Source organism: Bos mutus, chromosome 13 (genome assembly GCF_027580195.1).
Source record: "Bos mutus isolate GX-2022 chromosome 13, NWIPB_WYAK_1.1, whole genome shotgun sequence".
In the NCBI taxonomy this organism is placed as follows: Eukaryota; Metazoa; Chordata; class Mammalia; order Artiodactyla; family Bovidae; genus Bos; species Bos mutus.
Genome location: NC_091629.1, coordinates 38,164,922 through 38,186,960, shown reverse-complemented (window position 1 = coordinate 38,186,960; position 22,039 = coordinate 38,164,922). Strand labels below are relative to the sequence as shown.

The window sequence follows — 22,039 nt, the reverse complement described above, 5'->3', positions numbered from 1 at the left end:
TACTGTTTCCAGCTTAAAAGTGTGGTGCCCAGGAGGTTGGACAATGTGCCTGGGACACACAGCAAGTCCTGAGACTTGAATTGTGATCCACCACTTGGGCTAATGGTCCGTTACAGACAGACCGACCTATAGGGCACTGACCTTCCTGACTCTTGTGGACGTCTTCCCTGCCCTGGATGGAGGGAATGTCCTTGTTCACCACCGCGTTCATAGTGCCCTGTTCTTGGGTGGCGACTGAACATTTCCAGACCCTGCATTTGAGGTCAAAGTGCTTATTAAAGTGCTGGTTGCAGTCAGGTAGGTCATTGTGCTGGCTGGGCCCACAGGGCCAGAAGGCCCTAAGGTCGCTGTGATTATTTCTGTCATACTTTGTACATTGTTCCACTCATCCTCATAGCATGTCAACAGACACACCCTCAGTGGTAACGGCCCCAAAGGAGCTGCACTCGGTGTGCACTCTGGTGTGCAGGAGGTGACCCAGGGTGGGTGGCTGAAGGTGACACACAGGCCAGAGGCTATCAAGGGTGTCAGAGCAGCCGCCTTGGGTGGCATCCGTGTCTCCTTGTTCCTGGGTCAGCTCAGGCACAGCAGCTGAGGTGAGGGAGCACCCCAGCCCCTCTGGGTGCTGCTTCCTGCATCTTGGGAGTATGTCTTACTCCTGCATGCATAAGACAGGAGACTCTAGAAAACGCCTCTGTGGACCCTGTTCTGAAAGGCCCCTCTCCCTCAGCCCCGGGCTGGGCGCCCGGCCCCCGCCAGCTGGTTAAAACATCTCCCTGCTGGTCTTTTGCAGTCAGAGCCAGCAGCCCATTCTTTTGCTTCTTCTGAAGCAGATGACCAGGAAGTGTCGGAGGAGAATTTTGAGGAGCGGAAGTACCCCGGGGAGGTCACCCTGGCCAACTTTAAGCTGAAGTTTCTCTCCAAGGACATAAAGAAGGAGCTGCTCACGTAAGTCCCCTCCTTGAACGACAGGACCCCCCAGGGGACCTCTATAGTCTGGAAAGGAGAACACCCTAGTGGGAGCCTGTGATGACCGGGCCGGCCCCTGCACAGCCCTGCTATGACTATTCTCCTGCCCTGGCCACCTTGGTGGGCAGAGGCTGAGCTACCTCTACTAGGACCTTCCTGGGCCAGACAGCAGGGGAGGTTCCCCTCACCCCTGTACCATGCTGGCCTCTAACCCGCTCCTTCAGGGTGATAAAGAGCGAGGATGAGCCTTCATTGGGCCCACAGAGCAGACAAAGGCTGAGGGGGGGTGGACGCCTCCTGAGCCCCCACTGAATGCCAGTCCTCGGCGAGCTCTGCCTCAGAGTCGGTGCCCTCAGCCCTGGCAGCCAGAGCTAGTTTAACCAGACGCCACTGGAGGGGGGATAGCTGCTGGCTAACACCACCTCCCCTAGGGGACAGTGAGAAGCCTGACACCTGCCCTGCAGGTGATCCAGCCCTCACCTCTGCTCAGAGTTTGTCCCTGGGATTCCTCTTCGTGCCCCCAACCCTGCCAGCTTCCTCCTGCCCTGTAGCTGGCTCTGGCTGGGGCCTTGTCCTCGGGGAAGGCCCCGCCACATCAGGAAGGCACCCCCCACCCCCTGTCCACAAGCGTGGACACGTGTGCATGCACAGTGTGAGGGCTTCAGAGCATCTCGACTTTAAGTTGAGCTTTACTTTGGGTCCCTTTTCCTTCTTGAGCTGAGTGCTACGGGAGAAACTTGCAGTCAGAGAGGCAGAGGCGAAGGGTCTGCTCCGAGACGGGCAGGGAGCAGGTGCCGCCGCCCTCCCTGAGTGGACTCAGCCCCGGGGGGCGGGTCTGGCAGGGTGCCTTGCTCTCTGATCTGACGCTCTGTTTCTTTTGTCCAGCTGCCCCACCCCTGGCTGTGACGGCAGTGGCCACATCACTGGGAACTATGCCTCCCACCGCAGGTTCGTCCCCCGCTTGGGTCCGCCTGGCCTGGGTGCTGTGTGGTGGGTCTTCTCCCTCTGCTGCTCTGCTCCCCCTCTTTGGCTCATCCCAATATCCCATCTCTTCTCTTTCAGCCTCTCTGGTTGCCCTCTTGCTGACAAGAGCCTCAGAAACCTCATGGCTGCCCATTCTGCTGACCTCAAGTATGTCTGCCCTCCTGGCCTCCCATCTCTGGGGTGGCTTCCTTGCTCTGCTCACTCCTTTCATGAGGCTCCAGCCCAAATAAGCCTTCTCGAGGGCTCTGGCACCAGGCCGGCCCTAGCCAGAGGCGCAGGGCCATGGGGCAGAGAGGCAGGGCCATGGACGGGCTGATTCTGCTTGGCTGGGATTCTCGCCACTCTGCCTGTCTCTCTCTGCTCTGAGCACTGCTGTCTGCCTGTCCCCTCAGGCCCAGGGCTGCTACGGGGTCCTGTGCTCCCCTCGGCCCTGCCAGCCTTTCTGAGGGCTGAGGGTCGGGAGGGCCAAAAGGACGTAGGACCTGCCTCTGGCTCCTGGTGGCCCGGCTCATTCTCCCACTCTCCTGAGGACCCCTGATGGGCTGCCGTCTGGGCCTGCTTTACCCTGCTGTGGAGATCTGGGAGAAGTCCCAGACTGGCCATGGCTTGTAAGTCTCGTTGTGGCTCAGAGGGCTGCAGGCTGTGTAGCTCTTGCTAAGCGGACTGGATGCTGGTGATGGCCGAGAAACTCTGTGCTTGTCCCTCCTCCTTCACCCCTTCCAGCTGCTTCTGTCTTGGCCCCTGGTGCCCACCCCTGCCCACGCCTCACCTCTATGCTCGCCCCTCCTTTTTGCCGTGCCTGCTCTCTGCTTCTGCTCCTCCTGTCCCTGACACCCGGGCAGGGCATCCCAGTGGCACCAGCCACTCTGACTGACAGCCTTGTTCAAGCGAGGAGCACACACCCAGAGGTTTCCTGGCTCTCAGTGTCCTTCTGCGGCTGGAGTTGGGGATTGTGATGGCCTTTGATTTCATGCCTTTAGTTGAGCTGTGACATCGTGGCTAGTGTGGCCCTGAACCACATAATGCTGACCCTGTGCTCCTAGGCTGAACCGAGGTTGTGGAAGGAGGGCCCCCTCTTGGCCCCTCAGGTCACTCCCTCTCCAGGGGATTTCTCCCACTCTGGGCCTCTGTGTTGGGGGCCTTGCATCCAGGCCAGGTTTCACCGGCTCAGCCTGATCTGGGGCTCTGGTGCCTTTAGGATGAGGAGCGATGGCTGCCGGAAGCTTCCATGGACCTGCACTGACTTAAAACGGGCAGGAAGCTCCAGGTCTGTCTGAGCAGCAGGTCCTGCCAACCTCACTTCTGTGGCTCTGGGGAGCCTGTCTGGTCCTAGAAGCCAGGAGAAGCGTATTGTTACCTGTTTTACCAGTGCGGTCTTCCAGTGCCACAGGTGAGGCTGGGCAGAGTTCATGACCAGAAGCATGTTTCCAGGAGTTTATCAGCTTTGACACTAGCATGTTCTGAGGCAGGTTCACACATGCACTCACTGACCCCAAGTGTCCAACTCCAGAAATGCAATGAGACCCTCAGGCCTGTGGGCTTGGAATGCTCTTCCCCACCCACCTCTTCCCTCTTTCCTTCCTCTCTTCTTTCTCACGATCCTTTCTCCTGTTTTCTTTTCCAATTCAACTTACTTTTCTAACTGATCAGTTTCTGTGGTTTTCCAGTTTGAGGGTGGTGGAATTCTAGAAGTGACCGCATGCCCTCAGTAGCCCTTTACCTGCAGAGCAGTTGGTCAGGGTTCCTGGAAGTGATGCATGGACTTGGCCCTTGGTCTGGGTCCAGAAACGTGGCCAACAGGGAGGGTCAGCGCCCTTCTGAGATGGAGAGCCTGGGAAGAACTGTAACCCAAACTTGTTTGGAAGTTGGTGACAGAAAGTGTTCCTTGTATGAAAAAAATCACTCCCGACTCCCTCTGAAAGGTCTTCCTGTGGAGGCTACTCCTCACCTGCTTCAGGCCACAGCGTGGATGTGGCCTGGCTCCCCCGTGTCCTTCTCTCCTTCCCCTGCGCAGTGGGCGTCTGGCACCTTGATCAGCTTTGTGGCAGTGTCGGGTGAAGGTAACCCATCCGCAGAGGGGCAAAGGCACCCGTGCCACGCCTCGCAAATGAGTCTTCTTTGGTGGTCCCCACCAACACTTGAGTGCAGCGACAGTCGCAGACTAAGTGTTTTCTGTGTTTTGATCACATTCCAAGGGCATTTATTCTTCCCTTCCAAGTGTCCCATGTGGTCAGGATCTGGGGACTTGGGTGCCTCGGGCCACATGGGCTACTCCCTGTGTGGGGCTTATGAGCACAGCCACACACCCTGCTGGACTGTGATGGGGGAGCTCTGCACAGGTTGGGGGATAGCCCCTGCCCCAGCCACGGGACATGGATAGAGGCAGGGTGAGGTCTGGTGTGAGCCATGCTGCCTAGCTTCATCCTCTGGCCCAGACAATGCGCTCAGAAGAGATGGTGGCCGGCGCTGCCAGTGGCCGGTGCAGACACTTGCTTCTCCAGCCACATGACATCATCTTCGCTTGGACACAACTCTTAGGGAAAAGCCATGACATCAGGCTGGCAAGGAAGGTGGGGGGGATCCTGCCGTTCTGGAATGGGAGTGCCCCCATGTGTGTGTTCTCACCAAGTCTCTCCCCTGACCAAGACCCCCTCCCAGGCACTGCCAGAAGCTGCACCTTGCAAGGGTGTCACTCACAGACAAGCGTCTTGCTCACAGCCACAGAGGCTGGGGGCTGCTCTGAACCCACCACCCTGGCCACTGCCTACAGCGCTGAGCCCTGTGTTCTGCAGCTGAGAAGGAGCAGGGAGAAACACTGTCCTAGCAGAGGGTGTCACAGGGCCTGGGCCTCAGTGCAGAGGGCCGTGCAAAGGACTCCCTGGTCCTCACAGTGTAGTCCAGAGGACCTTCTTGAGCAGCTGGAGCCTGAGGACCTTAGGCCACATGGAGACGCAGAATGTCAGAGCAGGCGGTCCCAACAGCTGGGGTTCATTTGAACGGGTGATGCTTACCTGGATGGAGGTGGTGGGTGATTTCCATTAAAACACAGAAGGCTCCTTGCCCCAGATGTGGGTTGAAATGTGACCACACATGACTGAGGTGGGGGGCATCATAATCTCACTGGGGTCTAAGTCACCCCAAAGCCCGACAGGAGGGAGATTGAGCCTCCTGCCAACTGCCAGGCCAGGGAAGCCTCAATGGGTGGCCCTTGGGGCAGGGACGAAGAGGGTACCTCAAGAAGGTCTGAGGGGCTAGGAAGGAGGTTCCCGGGCATCTAGCCCCTCCATGTTACCGTGCCAACCTAATGGGGTGGCAGTGTCGGCCCGTGGACATCTGGGAGGAGGATGGAGAGGAGGGGCCTTGGACATGCCAGAGCCTGGGCGCAAGGCAGCCTCCACTGATTGACAGGCCAACTTGAGTGTCCGTATCCTGCCCCAGCTGGCACTCTGCCCTGCCACCCTCTGGGGTCAGTTCTGTGCTGAGGAATGGCCTTGGCTCCACAGCTCTCTCTCTCTGTGAGGATGAAGCCAGAAATGGCAGATAAGCACCAGGGTCCTGCTGGGTCACACAGGATGGAACTGGGCCCTCACAAGGGACAAGGCGTGAGCGGCAGGCCCATCCTGGAGGAGGCATCCTGAGGACCGCCTGCAGGGCTGGGAACCAGTGCTCTGATGCCAGCAGAAACTGATCCATGTTTTGTCACTGGACACTCGGAAAAATAGCTCAAGCTGGTGTATTAAAGGGGATTTCTACCTTCGACATGGTATATTCACCAAACATTTTGGACTTTTGCATTCTGTGCCTCCCCAGCTCCCTTCCACTGGTGCCAGCCACCTCTCGAAAACCTTGGGCACTTGCCAAGCGGGGGTGATGTCCCAACGTTGCTAGGGCTGGGGGTGGTGCGTCTCATGCTCGGTACAGCTGTCTGTGAGCACAGGCAGTCCTTCTCCAGCAACCTCAAGCAGGATGAGCCGGTCCTTGGTGCTAGGTTTGCATCCCGAGAGCACACTTAAAGGCTCACAGGTGTTCTGGAGCCTTCTTATCCAGCCTGGTCCTTTGCAGGAGGCCAAGTTGGGAGCCCACCATCCTGCAGAGGAATGTGCTCTCTCCCCTGGCCCTCCTGGTCCCCCTAGAGAGACTGGGTGCCAAGTTCTGAGGTCTGGAGGTCATGACTATGTGAGACCTCAGTGGTGGGGCTGTCGAGGGCCAAGTATGGTCTGCGGCCGAGTGAGTTCTGCAGCCCTGGTCTCAGCTACGCTGTCCTCCACAGGTGCCCCACGCCCGGCTGCGATGGCTCAGGCCACATAACGGGGAACTACGCGTCGCACCGGAGGTGAGCCTGCCCCAGTGCCCTGGGCGCCGGGCCAGCAGAGTGGGGGTCTCCTCAGGCTGATGAGGTTCCAGGCTCCAAGTGACACATTAGTGCCACTGCACCCCAGCCTGTTTCTTCCCTCGAGTCTGAATTGTCGATGTTCTCAGAGCTGATCGGGATACCCTCTGGCCAGAGCTGGGGGCCGCTTCCTGGACATGGCCTTGCTGCCCACAGAACCTGAGGGGTGGAGGGAGGCAGGTGGGTTGAGAAGCTGCTGTCCTTAAACCACTGGGACATTTTTTCCTCTTGTAAAACCAGCTTGTCAGGCTGCCCTCGTGCCAAGAAAAGTGGAGCCAAGGCCACACCTGCGAAGGACGACAAGGAAGACCCTGAGCTGATGAAGTGAGTGGGGGTCCTACTGGCCATCTGGCTGCTGTGCAGACTTGGGATTTCCCTGTATTTTATAATTTTAAAATCTCCTTCTAGACTCTATTTGCTTTAATACAGCTGTGACAATGCCCATTTTTACGGATGTGCTCAGGCCATACACAGGGACACCCTTGCAGGTGGGAGCCGTGTGCGTTATGTGGAGGACACTTGCGTGTGTGGGCTCCTGTCTGGACTTCTCAGGTCTGCGGTGTTTGATGGGATGAGAGAGGCAGAGTGCCCTGCTGCCCGTACACCCAGGGCATCTGGGCCTGGGCCTCAGGGCGTGGGCCACCCCGGGCACTCACGGGCACTAGAGCCTGCATGGCTTCTGGTCTGGTGGGAGGGGTCAGTGTAGGAGCCAAGGAGGAGAGGGTGGTTAGAAAGACAGGGAGCCTTTGAATTGTGTGCATCTTTGTGTCCCCACGCCTCTGCTGGGAGCTGATGTGCAGTGAGGGGGCCTGGGAGGATCACTCTGAACTGGGAGTCGACAGTCCTCTTGGGAGGAGAGAGACACCCTGGGCCTTAAGTGAACAGTGTCCCTGACCTCTACTGACCTTCTCCCTGGGGGTTGCTGCCCTGTCATGAACCCTGACCCGGACTTACCTGGTGGGGCTGGTATCACGGCAAACTTGTCCTTCCAGAAGGGACCCTGCCCCTCAAGCTCCCCACGTGCAGGTGCCACAGGTGCAAGCAGGGTGACCCACCACCCAATTTTCCCAGGACTTTCAGAGCTGACATTGGGTAGAGCAGGCAGGTGAGGACTGGAAGAGAATGACTCTGGTGCCTGGTGGCCCAGGGACTCGAGTAGCTTGGCTGGGCAGGTCCACGGGAAGCGGGTCTGCCATGACAGCTGGCTCTCACCTCTGCAGAGGGGCTCGACCTGGCTGGAGTTGTGCTTGCTTTTCCAGAGAGATCAGCCCAGCTGTGGCCCAAACATCTGCTTGGCCACAGAGAAGGGGCCAAATTGACCAGTGTTATGCCCTTCAAAGAGGACAGCCCCACCAGCTGTTTGCTGTAATAAGGCAGACTTGTTTATTTAATTTATACAGTAAAACTGTAATGAATACTAAATCAAAAATGCAAAATGCTGGTTGTTGGTATTGTGAATGCTGCCTACCAAATGAGAGGGTGGATAAAGAATATTTTTTTCTTCCTAGAATCTAGGAATTTTCCTGTGATCATATAAATGCATTGCTGTTATGGATTTAGCAGGGATCCTGCTGGTGTGATAAGTGAATTGTGCTGCATTTGCAAAGGATTAAAATCAAGATCAGCATTTTTCACATTAACTGGCAAAAGTGATTTTCCTCTTCCTGATGTGCTGTCAACTTTCCTTTTTAAAAAAAAACTCAAGGATTTGCAGCCAAGTGGAGAATGTGACTTCTAGAAATAGTTCAGCATTTATAGGATGGATGAAGTTTCTAATGGCTCCATGGCAAGGTGAAGAGGCCACCCATGTAGCGCCTCTGTTTTATAGGACCTCCTCCCTAGCCATAAACTTTACCCATATTTATAATTGATGAGCGTCTTTACACAAGTGCAGATGGCAGCAGAAACTTTAATCAGTGCTCCAGTTCCTACTGCTTGAAGTGACGTGGCTGGCAGGCACTGGCTGTGATGTGTAGGGGCTGGTGGAGGCAGGGTCCCTTTTATGACATCTTGTGTCTGCAGCTTTTGAGATTAAGTTGGGTCAGCGCTTTGTGGTAAATCCCTTTGGCCACAAGTAGATAACTGACCATTAAAGTCTATGGAGGTTGCGATGTGGAGGTTGGGAGCTGCATGTCCATTACCTTGGAGAGGCCCCACTGGCCCCAGCTGCACTGGCACTTGACCAAAGAGCTGTGCCTCTGACCAGGGGTCCCCTGGGTGGGCTACACGACTTAACGAGAGGTCACCTGACACTGAAGATTTGGACCCAGGGTGTGGAGGGAGAGACCAGCAGTGTTACTGCAGCCATGTCATGAGTGCACTTCCTGGGGGCGCCTGTGGCCCTTCCTGAGATAAAATCTAGGGTTCTGCAAAGAGAGTGGGAAAGCAGAGCCTGGGTTCATCTGTGTAGTGACTTGAAGAGGCGCCTCTCACTTGGCTTTTTGATCCTGTGATGTCAGCCTCACAGGTGCCTCAGAGGGGCCCAGCCCAGGAGTCCTCTGGGACCACACAGTTGGGAGGTGTCCAAGTGTGGGGGGTGGACACAGAATGGAACCTCCCCAAGCCCCCTGCAGGGGCCCCTGGTAGTGACTCTGTTCTGGACTGGGGCTCCAGTGGTCTTGGGCCAGCTCATTGGACAGCCCTCATGTCTGGGCCCACGTGGCTGGGCTAGATAAGAAAGAAGAGCCAAGAGAGGGGACAGGTGAGGATGGTCCCAGCCGAGGAGGCCACTTCTGAGACTGAAAGGTTGCTGCTGCAAGCCATGAATGACGCTGGGATTCGTGGCTTCCAGAGGAGAGGAATTCGATCAATGGCCAGAGACGAGGCTTGATCACTTGGAGCTTTTGTGTAGCAGAGTTTTATTAAAGTATAAAATGGATAGAGAAAGTGGCTGACACAGACATCAAAGGGGACAGAAAGAGTGCCCCCTTGCTAGTTTTTAGCAAGGCATTGTATACCTGTTGGCAAGCTGCTAATCAGATAAAAGAAATGCCTCAAGACTGAGAGTTGCACCAGGGCCTCTCCCACAACATGCATTTTGAGATAGAATGGCACAAGGGGAGTCATCTCTGGCCATAAAACAATTGACGTGAATCTTGACGAAAGGCAGATTTCCAAGCAAATACATAATTTCATTAACGTAGCTTAAGAAAACATTTCCATAAGAAAAACACATTGGTGAGCTCAAGGTTTGAGATAAAGTTCAGTTCAGGTGGAACCAGGTGTTGCCACGACAACACAGGATTAGAACAGAAAAGAGAAAAAAAACATCGCCACTTGAAGTTTATTTCCTCCTGCTGCTTGGGGACCTCTAGCCTTCCTACCCAGGCTGTTAACCCTCTCAAGATGAGGGCAGAGTGTGGGGGTCACCAGGCAGCGCACCACCCCCTGCCTTGCCACCTCTGGGGGCTTCCTGCCTATGACTTGTCTGTATCCCAGGGACCTCTCTGTGAACTGGGTCCTCTGTGACTTTCGGGTCTGCGGCTGTAGAAAGCGTTGACAAAGGCTGGTGCTCAGAGCAAGCTCCCAGCAAGTGGTCTCTGGAGTGCTACAGAGTGATGCTGGCAGCAAGGTCTAGGTGTGGACCAGGAGGCCACCAAGAGTCAGCTCCAGGCCCCCAGGGGTCACTGCTGCTGAGGGACAGGGAGAGAAGGTGGCTGCTGGCCCCCAGGCCACACAGGGGATGTGAGGCTGAGGCTGAAGAGGGAGTGCGAGCCCTCTGCTAGTTTGTCCAGGGGACCCCAGCACGTCTCAGGGTCTGGCTTGGCGGGGTCTCTGGGCTCCTCTTCCAGCTCCAGTACCCAGTGTTCACCTCTGACCTCTCTGTGCCTAGGTGCCCGGTTCCAGGCTGTGTGGGGCTTGGTCACATCAGTGGCAAGTACGCCTCTCACAGAAGCGCGTCGGGCTGCCCACTGGCAGCTCGGAGGCAGAAAGAGGGTTCCCTCAATGGCTCGTCTTTCTCCTGGAAGTCCCTGAAGAATGAGGGGCCTGCCTGCCCCACCCCGGGCTGCGACGGCTCTGGTCACGCCAATGGGAGCTTCCTCACCCACCGCAGGTGATTGTCCCCACCCCCACCCTTCTGTCACCCAGGAGAGACCCCAGCTGTGGGACTGTGGCCAGGCTCCCAGGGATGTGCCAGACCAGGGCGCAGGTGAGAACAGTAGTTTCTTGAGGAAAAAGACCCAAATTGATAGCCACCTGGGGAAGCCATGGAAACCTGCTGGGACCACGTGACGGCCTGTATGACCTGTCACCCAGGTGTCTACTGTCCTAAGACCCCTTTATACATCCCATGGAGTCCTTCTGACAAGAGAGAGTGGAGCCCCCCTGTGTCTGGGACACACTTTCTTAAAGCAGGCTGAGGCTTTTCCTGAAAAGCATCACTGCTCACGCCCTGTCCCTCCTACTGGGGTTTTGTCTTTGAACTTGGGGCCCAGGCCTTTCCTTGCTCTACAAGGGACCCCTCCATGCCTGGGCAGTGGGCCCGGGCAGCACTGGCCAGCTCTGCCCTGCCCTGATACTGCCCCTGGTGCTGAGGGTCTTGCCCCACCAGCCCTTTCCCTCTCTGTGCTGGGAAGCCACACGAGTCACTGCTTGGTCCTGTCAGAAACCTTTTTTCTATGTTATTTTTTTGTCCTCATCTCTCCACCTTTAAGATTAATTAACTCATTCATTCCACAAGCGGTTGCTAAAAGCACATCAAATATCAGTCTCTGGAGAACAAGATGACAACCAGCTCTCCTGGAGCTGAGTGGTCAGGGCAGGTGCAGAGACAGACTGCATACCAACAAATATGTTATTAGTTTGGTGAAGGACGCTGTGGGGAAGATAGAGCAGGCAGGGGTGAGGAGGTCTTTTCTGAGAGGTGGTGCTTGCCCTGAGCCTCTGGGGACAAACCTTCAGAGCAGGGGCCTGAGCTGGGAATGGCCTGCGCTGTTGGAGGAGTGAGGAAGTGGGTGGCCGGGAGCCGGGACCCGGACACCAGAGATGAGTGGCAACGCTCCAGACAGGATAGTCCTCCAACAGCCCAGCTCCCACTGGGACCTGTGACCTTAGACTAGCTTGTGAGGCATGACCTTGGATTGGTCTTCATGCATGACCTTTGCTTCCAGCTTGTCTGGCTGTCCCAGAGCAACCTTTGCAGGAAAGAAGGGAAAGCTCTCAGGGGATGAGGTTCTTGGCACGAAATTCAAGACGAGTGATGGTGAGGCTGCCCCCTGCAACCCCTGCATGTGGTCTTGGGACCTAAGTGGGCGGGTGGTTTAGGCAAGAGATGGGTCGGGAGGCAAAGCCCCTCCTGGAGTGAGTCGTGGTGGAGACAGAACTCTTGAGCTGAGCTTCCAGGGCCCCTCACCTCGGCTCAGAACCTCTGGCTGCCCTGCGCCCAGCACGGCCATCATAGCTCTAGCCTGGGGCTTGGTGAGCCCTATTGGCAGCACCAGAAGCCGTGTTCTCGGGGTGTGTGGACCTGTGTTCTCAGGCTTCATGAGAGGGAAGCAGAGGAAACCAGCACCATCTGGAAAAGCTTCCATTTTTAACTTAGCAATTAACGCTTGCCCAGAAGGTATCTGTTTTCCCACCAAGACCAGGGCCTGGAGGCACACAGCTGACACGCAGCCACTTTCCCAGTCTGAGATGTGGGCCACGAGTCACTGGGGCTTCTACTCCGAAAGGGCTCCCCAGGCCCATCTAGAAAGCAGGCCTTGACTGACCCCCTCCCCGCCTTGTGAGAGCCACAACTGAGGTTTCTCTCTGGGATAGTGCTGGACAACGACGAGGAGATCAAGCAGCTGAACCAGGAGATTCGAGACCTAAACGAGTCCAACTCTGAGATGGAGGCTGCCATGCTGCAGCTGCAGTCCCAGGTGGGTGGTGCTGCCCTGCCCTGCCCCCACCTGCCCTGAAACCCAGGATGTCCTTCCCGTCCAGCCCCTTCTCTTCTGGGTGGGGGTGGGGGTAGGTGGGGGCCTAGCCCCTCATCAAGCTTTTGCTCAGCACGTGCTCCGCCCATCAGGAGTCCTGAGGTGCTGATAGCCACCATCCTGTTGGTTAGTAGGAGCAGAACCGCAGCGTGGGTCATCAGAACCTGACTGGAGCTGGGTTCCAGCCCAGCAGGGCCATACACCAGCTAAGTGACCTGGTGGACCTCTTATTCCGAGTGTGCCTTGACGTCCTCCCAGGCAGATGAGGATAATAGGAGAATCTGCCCTATTCGGTTGTCATGAGAAGAATGCATTTCAAGGAAAGCAATTCGCACAGGGTCTGACCCAGAAGAACTGCTGTGCTGAGGGACAGGGTTACAGATTGCCTTGAGTCTGTGTCCTATCCCTGAGTTCCCCAAAATGAACACTCAAAAAAAAACCAAACCAAAAAACAGTGAAATTCTTATTTTGAAAAGAACATGCCCTTCCTTGGCTGCTGAGTTGGGGCTGGAGCGGAGATAGGGGCACAGAGGAGCAGCCATGCATGGCCATGTCCCCAAGGACAAGGAGGTGACCTGGCCCTATGGGGTTGGAGGGCAGAGGGGACTGGGAAAGTGTGAGATGCTGGAGTCCTTGTGTCTTCTGTGGCCCCCCTTTCTCTGGCAGACAGGCTTTTATGCCGACCTCCTCTTACCCAGAAGCCAGTGTAAAAATAGCACCAGCTGATGAGGATCAGCAGGGATTTCTGTCCTGCCGTGCAGCGTCCCCCCAGTTCAGAGGCAGTGGAAGTGGCGAGGGGGTACAGGGGCTGTCTCTGGGCACCGAGACGCCCTTCTGGGTGGCTTTCCCCACATTCTTCCCTGCTGTTTTCCTTCTCAAAGTCCAAGGCATCTCCCAGTATCAGCACCCTTGGAAAGCACCTCTGGTTTCTCTTTATTGGCCAGCACCCACCTACTTATAGAGAGATTATTCACTGAGTCCTTTTGGAAGGACTCAGAGTCCCCTTTCCCCTCCAGGGAGTTTTGCATTATGTGCCCTGCTGGAGAGCTCGGGCAGGGGAAGGTAGGCTCAGGACCTCTACTCAAACCTTTTAAAGCCAAAGGCTTGTCACTGGGTAAGGAGAATGTGATGCTCCTCCCCAGCCCCTCCTAAAAGGGCTCCTGCACCCCAGGGATGGCCTGAGGCGCCATCCACATTGATGAGCTTGCCTCTGCCCTGAGTGAGGCTGGGGGCTGCCCTCCCAAGCATGTCTGCTCCAGGCCAGGCCCCGGGGTGAGCTTCTTGCCCACCCTGCCCACAGGGCTCTGACACTCTGAGACTCATGTGGTGCCTGCAGCACCCAGAGCAGGTGAGACAGCCCAGTGGAGTTGTCCTCTGTCCTCTGCTGTTGCATGTGGAAGCCTTGGAGCCCCTGGAGAACTTTCGGACTCCCTCCTGGTGCCCTGTTGGGTCCAGAGAAGACATGTTTGTGCTGGAAACCCCAGGATGGTCGTTGATGTGCTGGTCCACTCAGCTGAGAGTGGCAGTGGTCTGCTCTGCTGCCTTCATAGTTTTGATGAGGCACTTGGTTGGTCTTTCTGGTGGGGATGTTCCACCAGGTGGGAACAGTGTTTCCGCCACAGAGGAAGAGCAGGAAGCCAGTGGTGGGCTGGGACATGAACCCAGTGTCTCCTTCTGTGCTCCTCTCTACCCCACAGGACAGCTGGGCTCAGAAAGCCATGGCCCCCAGCCCCTAGCTCAGGTCATCGTGTCCCCCCCTCCACCCAGGGACCAGGGCACTGCCAACCCTCACTGTGGCAGGGCTCCTGCCTCTTTGCCCTCTCCTGGAGGGACATGAGACGGCCCAGCGGGCATGCCCGGCCTGCTCCCCGGAGGACACTCCAGGCGGCAGCTCCCGTCTCTGTCTGGCAGATCTCGTCCATGGAGAAAAGCCTGAAGAACATCGAGGAGGAGAACAAACTCATCGAGGAGCAGAACGAAGCCCTGTTTCTGGAGCTGTCGGGCTTGAGCCAGGCCCTCATCCAAAGTCTTGCCAACATCCGCCTTCCGCACATGGTAAGCAGTTAGCAGCCCTGTGGCCTCCCCAGCTGAGTTGGCACCCATATCCTGGGGCTTCGGGGAGGGCAGGCACCCCTCTGCTTCTGGAAGGGCCCCACACCAGGCAGATTGCTGTTCGTGGCGGCTGTCGCATCCTGGGTAGCCTGCGCCATGGTAGTCTCAGCCCAAGTGCTGCCTGTGGTGGGTCTGTGCACTCATCTCTGGAGGCGTGGGCTTCCTGGGTCTGAGGCTCCCTCATCCACTCCCATTGCTTCTGGAAACCCTGGGTCCCCTGCATGGATGGGCCTCGCTAAACCAGTTGTGTTCTCCAGGAGCCGATATGTGAGCAGAATTTTGACGCCTATGTCAGCACCCTCACCGACATGTACTCCAACCAGGAGTGCTACCAGAACCCCGAGAACAAGGACCTCCTCGAGAGCATCAAGCAGGCCGTGAGGGGCATCCAGGTCTAGGCCTCCTTGTGTGAGGAGCCACCATGCTGACTCGGGGCGCCCAGGGCACCCCGACTCACCTCTATCTTTTACCTCCCTAGCCCTGCCCTCCCAGTGGAGATTCCCACTCACAGCGACTTCTCGTTGGCAGCCCAGGGTGGCCTTGGCGAGGGGGTGGGAGCGTTTAGCCGGAGGAGTGCCTGGAAATCCTCGTCTCCCTCGATGTGACTCACGCGCCGGGCCAGAGGCCTTGACCTCTCAATGTGAGTGCGGGGCGTGAAGTATTACAAAGTGATTTATTTTTGCTTCTGAAAGCTCGAAGTCTCCAATGGAAACTCACGGACAAGGTTCTCAGGGAAGTTTTGGAGCTGCAACCACAGTATTCCTTTGTCTGTCAAGGCCGAGAGGGCAGCCTGGCCGGGCGGGTGGTGCGTGTGACGAGTCAGCCTGGAGTGGCCAGTGCGCCCACGCGGTGAGGCCACTGTGACAAGTGTGTTTCCTGTTGTCCTTTAATTCACTTTTATGTTAAGCGTGGAAGAGAGCAGCGTTCCAGAGGGTAGGTTAGGAACAGGCCTGGAGGAAGCTGGCCCGGGAACCCCTGAAGACAGCTCTGGTTCCACAGGGAAGCACCTCTGGTGGAGCCCGCAGACCCTGCGCTCAGGGTCAGGCTCCCTCAAGGCTGCAGCTTTTAGACCCAGGTCGGGGTCAAGGTCAGGACCTCTGGCTGTCTGTGTGCCCACCTGGCCTGTGACCCACCACTGCCCATCACTGGGTCATGGCTGAGCTTTACCGAGGTGGGGGAAGTGACAGCAAGGTCAGGCGATAAATTCCTGACTGGAGACCACCAAGGTGTCACTTCTTTTTAGATCCATTTGAGATTCAAAAGAAGATAAATTTTGATTTAATGTGTTAAAAACACAATGTTCCTAACATGTAAATAGAGTCCAAGCCAACTGTGACTGCGATTCCAAGTTAGTATTTAAAAGTAGAGAAATTGCACTTCCTGGAAGAAATGAGAAAGTAGTTAGTTTAATTATTCTGTAAATTATTTAATTTTGTCAAAATGTAAGTATTTATATTCACAACCTCTTATGTTAATGTTGGCTATTTATTTAACATTTTTATTTATTAATTTTATACTATTTAACCCAGACCCCACACCAGGACATATGAGAGGGAAGTAAATGAAATCAAAGCAAACTTAACTATTTGACTATGAGAAGGGCCACAAAAAATCTTGCTGTAACCTCTAGTTATGATTTTGATGCAACTGAGTTATTTTTTATATATTTTGTTATTTATTCTTTTAATAATGGAGTTTTTAAAAAGTATTTTGTAACTGAGGAATTTTGATAATTTGGGGATATTTCCCCTTTGGTCCAATGGAAAGAAAGACTGTTTGGTTCTCTTCATCTCTTTGGCTCCTTTTGTTTCAGGCACGGACGACAGCAAATGGCATTCTGTGCTTATTGTTTATTTAAGTGTAGTGCAGCTGTGTGCTCTGGCGTGTCTCTTGTGTTGCGTCTGTGTGCCGGTTCTTGATGGCTGAGTCCTATCGCTGTGAGGGGCGCTGGCTGCAGGCCGCCCTGAGCAGCTCCCGCTCTAGGCTCCTGTCCTCTGACAGCTCTGATACTGTGATCCTCCTTCCTCAGGAAACGCTGACCCCACAGCACAGCACTTCTCAGTGTGTTTGCAGGGTGATTTCCTAATAAAAGTCCACTCTGACTGTGAGTGGGAGCCGTGTCTGTGGTGGGGACGCCGACACTGTCCCGGGAGCTCTGGGGGTCACCTTCCTGGAGAGAGGGCGGTGGGCGGGTCCTCCGTGATGCACACGCGGGAGCCACGTTTCCTTTGCGGAACCGCCCTCCCTGGAGGTCTGAGTCACAGACCGCGCGTGTGTGAATCACAGTTTTCTCTTAGGGTCAGAAGAAGTCTTCCTGCTGGCGTTGTTGGCCTGGGGGGTGTGAAATGAGGGCTGCCCCAGACCACCTCTCCTGGCTTCAGGAGGAAGCCCTGTGCAGGGGAGCGTTTGGACATTCCAAAGGGAGGCAGAGTTGACAGGAGGGGAGAGACAAGTGGAAGTGGGAGGGGGAGGCAGAGAGACCTCTCTGGTGGTTTTTCAGAGCTCCTGCATTCAGCCATATGTGAAGGCGGCTATGATTGCAGTGGCTCCTCACTGCTTTACACTTTTGTGTCAGCTGTGGCTCTCCCAGGTGAGACTCAGGTTTGGGGCTTCTAGTCAACATTCACCCTGAACTGTCAACATGCTTTGACCTCCCTGGGCATCTAGCTCTTGAGGGCAACCTGGAGCTCCCCACCTGACCTGTGAATAAAGGGAGACTTTGAGGAATTCTGGGCCTTACTCCCAAGCCCTGTCCAAGTCGGATGGTTGAGGATCTGGAGGGCTCCAGCACTGGCTGTGGAGACCAGAGAAGGTGGCAGCATGAAGGGGAGTGTGAAACCTGTGCAGCCTCGAGGAGGGGCTCCTGGAGGGCATGGAGGATTGGTGGTCCAGGTCATACCCATCCATGTCAGCACCCATCTGTGGGTGCTGGGGTGACAGCATTCTGGGGCCATGAAAGTTGGCTGCCTGATGGCAGATGACGAGCAGAGGCCAGGACTGTGGAGGAACGGGCGGATGGCCACATCCATCCTGCATCGTCCTGCTCCCACCCTCTCCCAGGGCTCCGCCTGCTCCCTGCCAAGTGTCTAGCGGGCTGCTTAGCCTCCTGACTCTGAAATGTTGCACTTCAGGGGACCCACCTGCCTGCCCCCAACCTTGCACCAGTTTAGCCAGAAGCTCTGCCCAGAGCCACGGGGTGTGGCCTCAGCGCGTGCTTCCGAGGCCTCCAGCACCCGAGAAGCACCGATGCCTGTGGAGGCGGCAGTGTGCGGGCACAGGTGTGCTTGCCATGCTGGCCCCCAGCCAGCTTCATCGTGGGGTGCTCTGCCAGTGGGCTCTGCGAAGCCTGATTGGTCTGAAGACCCAGGAAGACAGCATGACTGGGAAGAGGGCCCCGGAGGTCAGCCTCCAGAGCAGGTGAGTATGCATATGTAGGGGGACCAAGGGGCTGTGGGGGGTGGGGACAGGGCTGGAGCAGGGCTCTCTCCACTAGCCGCATCTCAGTAAAGACTTCTGTGCGTAGTTGGGGACAGGTGGGCCATGGTGAGAGGGCAGCCGGGGAGAGATCAGTTCCAAACCAACCCGGGACGGGCCCTGGGCCTGGGCTCCAGCCAGGATGGACTCAACTTTGCCCTTCAGGGCTGCTCCGGCCCACGGCTGGCTGGGTGCACCAAGGGTGTGCCCCTGGAACGTGGGTGGCACCCCCTGCTGTGGGATCCCGGAAGACGTCTCAGAGAAGCTGTGTGTGGGATGTGGCCTGTGGGTCGGAGGAAGGGCTTGCTGGAGAGGGAGCACTGAGCACCTTGAGCGTGAATGTTGGTGCGTAGAACCCTGATATTGAAGACCTATGGCACAGAGGGGCTGTAAGACCTGTAGCTTTTCCCAACTCTGTTTCGGTTGCCAGAGTTCTGGGATGTACTAGGGAGCCTGGTCTCGGGGTTCTGGGTCCTCAGTATCTTTCCTTTGGAAGCTCTAGGCTTCTATCCACCATGATGTCCTGGGCTTCGGAGGGTTTGTTCACTGTGGGGTCAGCAGACTGAGCTTGAATGGGGCTCTGCCTTCACCCACTGGTGTCTGTGCCTGATGCTGTGGGCAGAGGGACCACAGTAGCCCCCCTGGGGCTCAAGCACAGGCAGCATCACCGTGATGCTAGGAGGTTGTATAGTTCTGCAGTCTGATGATGACATTAGCTGTCCACCCGCCAAAAGCTGCTTCCACCTCTTGCTTGAAGGGTCTACCTCCAGCGTTGGAGGAAGGTCTTGGTGTCATCGGCATATGCTGCTCAGGACTTATTTTTGGTATGGGGACCTCATCCATAGCCAGGCCTCGTCTCCCAGCCTGCAGCCCCTTCTTTTACACTTTCCAGAGAGTACAACTCAAGGCTTTATCTGGAGGGAGGGGAACATTCCCCAGTGCCAGTCATCTTTGTTACAGGCCCCCTCTGCCTTCTCCAGCATCACCTGAATCTGCCAGTTCTGGCTTCCTGAGGAGTGGACTGCCTCAGTCCTGAACTTCCCACACTCTGGCTGTAATCCAGCCTTTGGGTCTAGAAGTCATTCGCTACACGTTTGTGTGTTTTGGCTTCTAAATCACATTGTTGTCCCCTCTTCCATCTTCCCATTCCTGCCAGTTTATACCTTAAAAGTTGTCAGTTTAGCCAGATCTTGAGAGGGTGCCAAGGTAGATAGGTGAGTCTACCTGCCCTCCTTACCTGGACCCACAGGTGGAGAACACCTGGCTGTGTGTGGAGGCTGCCTGATTGCAGGAGAGACTTTCTTCCTTTCACCATTGTGCCCCTAAGGCTCATGGCTCTGTAGAGGCTGTTACAGCTGTGGATGTGGAGGGTTCCTAACATTGGGCAATATAGGTCCAAACTTGCCATACAGGTCAGCCAGTGTTATAGACACTTCCTTTCTCTTTGCTCCTCCTTTGAAATGGTACGTGACTTCTCCGACAGAACTCCAGTCCCCACATCAGCCAAGTGCCTGTCAGGTTAAACCACACAGAGGGCCAGGGGACCCGTGACTGTAGGCATCCTACGAGTGCTGGCAGCTGGCCTTTGGGAGAGGCCCTGCGGTCTCCTCTGTCCCCCAGCCCTCTGCCCCCACTAGCCTCGCCCCTTTCCCTGTCCCCTCATGTCAAGGGTGTGTGGGCTGCCGAAGTCTGGCCTCACCCCTCCCGACACCTTTTATGGCTGCCCATCCCTCAGTCTCTGGGCCCTCCTCCAACCTGTCCCCTTGCACCCTGCAGAGGTGGCCCTGGGTCACCCCCTGGCCTCTGCCCTCTCTTTCTCACCCTCCCTACAGCAGTGTGCCATGTGCAGAGAATGCCTGCGCTGTTCCCTGAGGCTGCCTTTCCCAGCCTAGCACTTTCTGGGTCTCCACTTGAATGTCCTACCTGTTGCAGGAGGGCTGATCAGGGTGCCCATTGTCAGGCCAGAGTGGGCAGGAGGATGGCCGCACTGGGCAGGAGGAGGGCCCAGGGCCCAAGCTATGAATTAGGAAGATCCAGCTGTGTCCCTGGACACCTTGGCTGGGGGCAGCTTAAAGGTGGGAGTCACGCCTGGCAGAAGCCCCAGGTTTAAGAAGTCTCCAGGCCTGCTTGGAGCATCAAGCAAGAGACCCTGAGCCTAACCCTCCTGATAGGGGGCTCCAGGGTGAACTCCAGCCTCAGCCCCCTGCCTTCTGGTCCCTCCTTCCAGATGCTGAGGGCCTGAGAGGAAAGTAATCAGTGCTTCTGATTTGTAAATAGCATTGGTTTAAAATGTGAAGGTGGCTTCTCTGGTGGCTCAGACAGTAAAGAATCCACCTGCAATGCGGGAAACCTGGGTTCGATCCCTGAGTTGGGAAGATGCCCCTGGAGGAGGGCATGGCAACCCACTCCAGTATTCTTGCCTGGAGAATCCCCATGGACAGAGGAGCCTGGTGGCCTACAGTCCATGGGGTCGCAAAGAGTCGGACACAACTGAGCGAGTGGCCACAAAGAGACAGTGTTTGTCTCCCGTCACCTTGAGCTCATAACAGATTGAGTCTTTTTTCCCAGGATGAGGAGAAGGCTCATTACAGATCAGCATGTCTGTAATGTGGCCTGAGGCACCTGGATGCCCAGGGCAGTGTGGGAAGAGCCAGGTGGAAGCTGACCTCTGTGTCTTGGACAAAGATGGTGATGTAGCCTCAGGCGGCCCCGCCTGGACATAGAGGGTCTGCAGCTTTATTTCTAGGCTCACACAGTCCATGTCCTCCGAAGGGAGGAGGGCGGACCAGCCACATGTTCTGATCTGCTCTCGGGATCCTCCTGGAGAGGGTCCACCTTCGCTGTAAGCTGGGAATGGTGGCGGCCACCAGGCAGCTCACATCTGCTGCCGGAGTGGCCTCATGAACAGGAAGGCCCAGAGGCCCCTCTTCTGTTCTTGAGTGAGGATTCACTGTCACTGGAATGACCATAGGTTTCCCACAGAGTGGCCAGGCTTGTCCATGAGGTGGTCTCCTCCAATGCACACATTTTTGGTCATAAGCAGAGAGGAGTAAGACATGGTCCTTGCCCTGGGACCACATTTTCCAGAACTTTCCTGATTATTCCAGAACTGCCTCCACACTGTACCCTACCCGGAGGCCCCTCCACATTCACGTTATTCTTGGAGGGTATGGCGGGCTCCTGGCCTCATCCCCTATGCTGACCCTGGGGTGAGGAGAAGGTCTGTCCTGCATGATTCCCACCAAACTCAGGTCTGGGATCATGACTAGACCTACAGACACATTTCCTTTGTGAAGTGCTGAGTACTGGGGCCTTTTAGAGTCCAGAACAACTTGAAATTGAGAAATGACATGTGCATGTGCAGGGGTTTCTGTACCTGGTCCATGGCCCTCTCCAGATTCTTCAGTGCAGCGGGGACACGTCCCCACTCACGGTCCCCACATGTCCCGTGATTATGGCACTAGAGCAGTCCAGACCCTGGGCAAGTCAACCCCTCTGTCTGGCAGTTTCCTTGTCAGTTCAGGGGGCGTACAGGCTGAGACATGAGTTCACTGCAGTGGCGACCAGGCCGTTCTGAAACATCTGGACGCCCCAGCCCTTCTATTGCAGGTCCCTGGGAAGCCAGCTCAGATGCATCTGTGAGAGAGGGTAATAATGGTGGTGGTCTGCCCCAGGTCTCAAAGCTTACCCCCGGCCCACGGAGCTTTGCTCCAGAGGCCATCCACACTCCTCACTCTTGCTGGAGGTGCCCTGGGGGCACTTTCCACAAGGCTTATGCACCCCTGGGTAACCAGTGGTGTTGGGGCAGGGGATTCTATTGCCCCCCCCCCCCCACCAACACCTTGCCGTGTGTTGGAGCCATGGGTCAGAACTGGTGACCTTCAAACATTGTTCAATCACTTGAACCCTTTAAATGGAGTGTCACCTGGAGCCTCTGAGCTGCTCGGGCAGAGGCTGAGGGTCAGGACTGGTGCGGTCATGTGGAGCCAAGCACAGACTTCATGCTCAGTGGGTTGGAGGAGGGCCCAGGAATCATATCTGGACAGGTGCAAGGAGCAACACATGGAGGTGAGTTAGGAGTGCTGGGTGAGACCCGCTCATGAGGGCTCCTGGTTTCTGATATGGTTATATCATGATTTCTCATAACATCTTATGAAAAACCCAAACCAACTTTTTACATTACACAGGT

The 22,039-nt window shown here is 56.1% G+C and overlaps 1 protein-coding gene across 1 annotated transcript in view; it reads left to right on the top strand.

Annotated features, from left to right (window-relative positions):
• Positions 1-14,774, top strand: part of MYT1 (myelin transcription factor 1) — a 41,610-nt gene extending 26,836 nt beyond the window's left edge. The window contains exons 13-22 of the mRNA XM_005908552.2: positions 794-948; positions 1,855-1,917; positions 2,032-2,100; positions 6,224-6,286; positions 6,584-6,667; positions 10,176-10,397; positions 11,455-11,546; positions 12,104-12,207; positions 14,176-14,319; positions 14,634-14,774. Of these exons, the coding sequence (XP_005908614.2) occupies positions 794-948; positions 1,855-1,917; positions 2,032-2,100; positions 6,224-6,286; positions 6,584-6,667; positions 10,176-10,397; positions 11,455-11,546; positions 12,104-12,207; positions 14,176-14,319; positions 14,634-14,774 (1,137 nt within the window). The remainder of the gene's footprint in view (positions 1-793; positions 949-1,854; positions 1,918-2,031; positions 2,101-6,223; positions 6,287-6,583; positions 6,668-10,175; positions 10,398-11,454; positions 11,547-12,103; positions 12,208-14,175; positions 14,320-14,633) is intronic.
• The last annotated feature ends 7,265 nt before the right edge of the window (positions 14,775-22,039 follow it).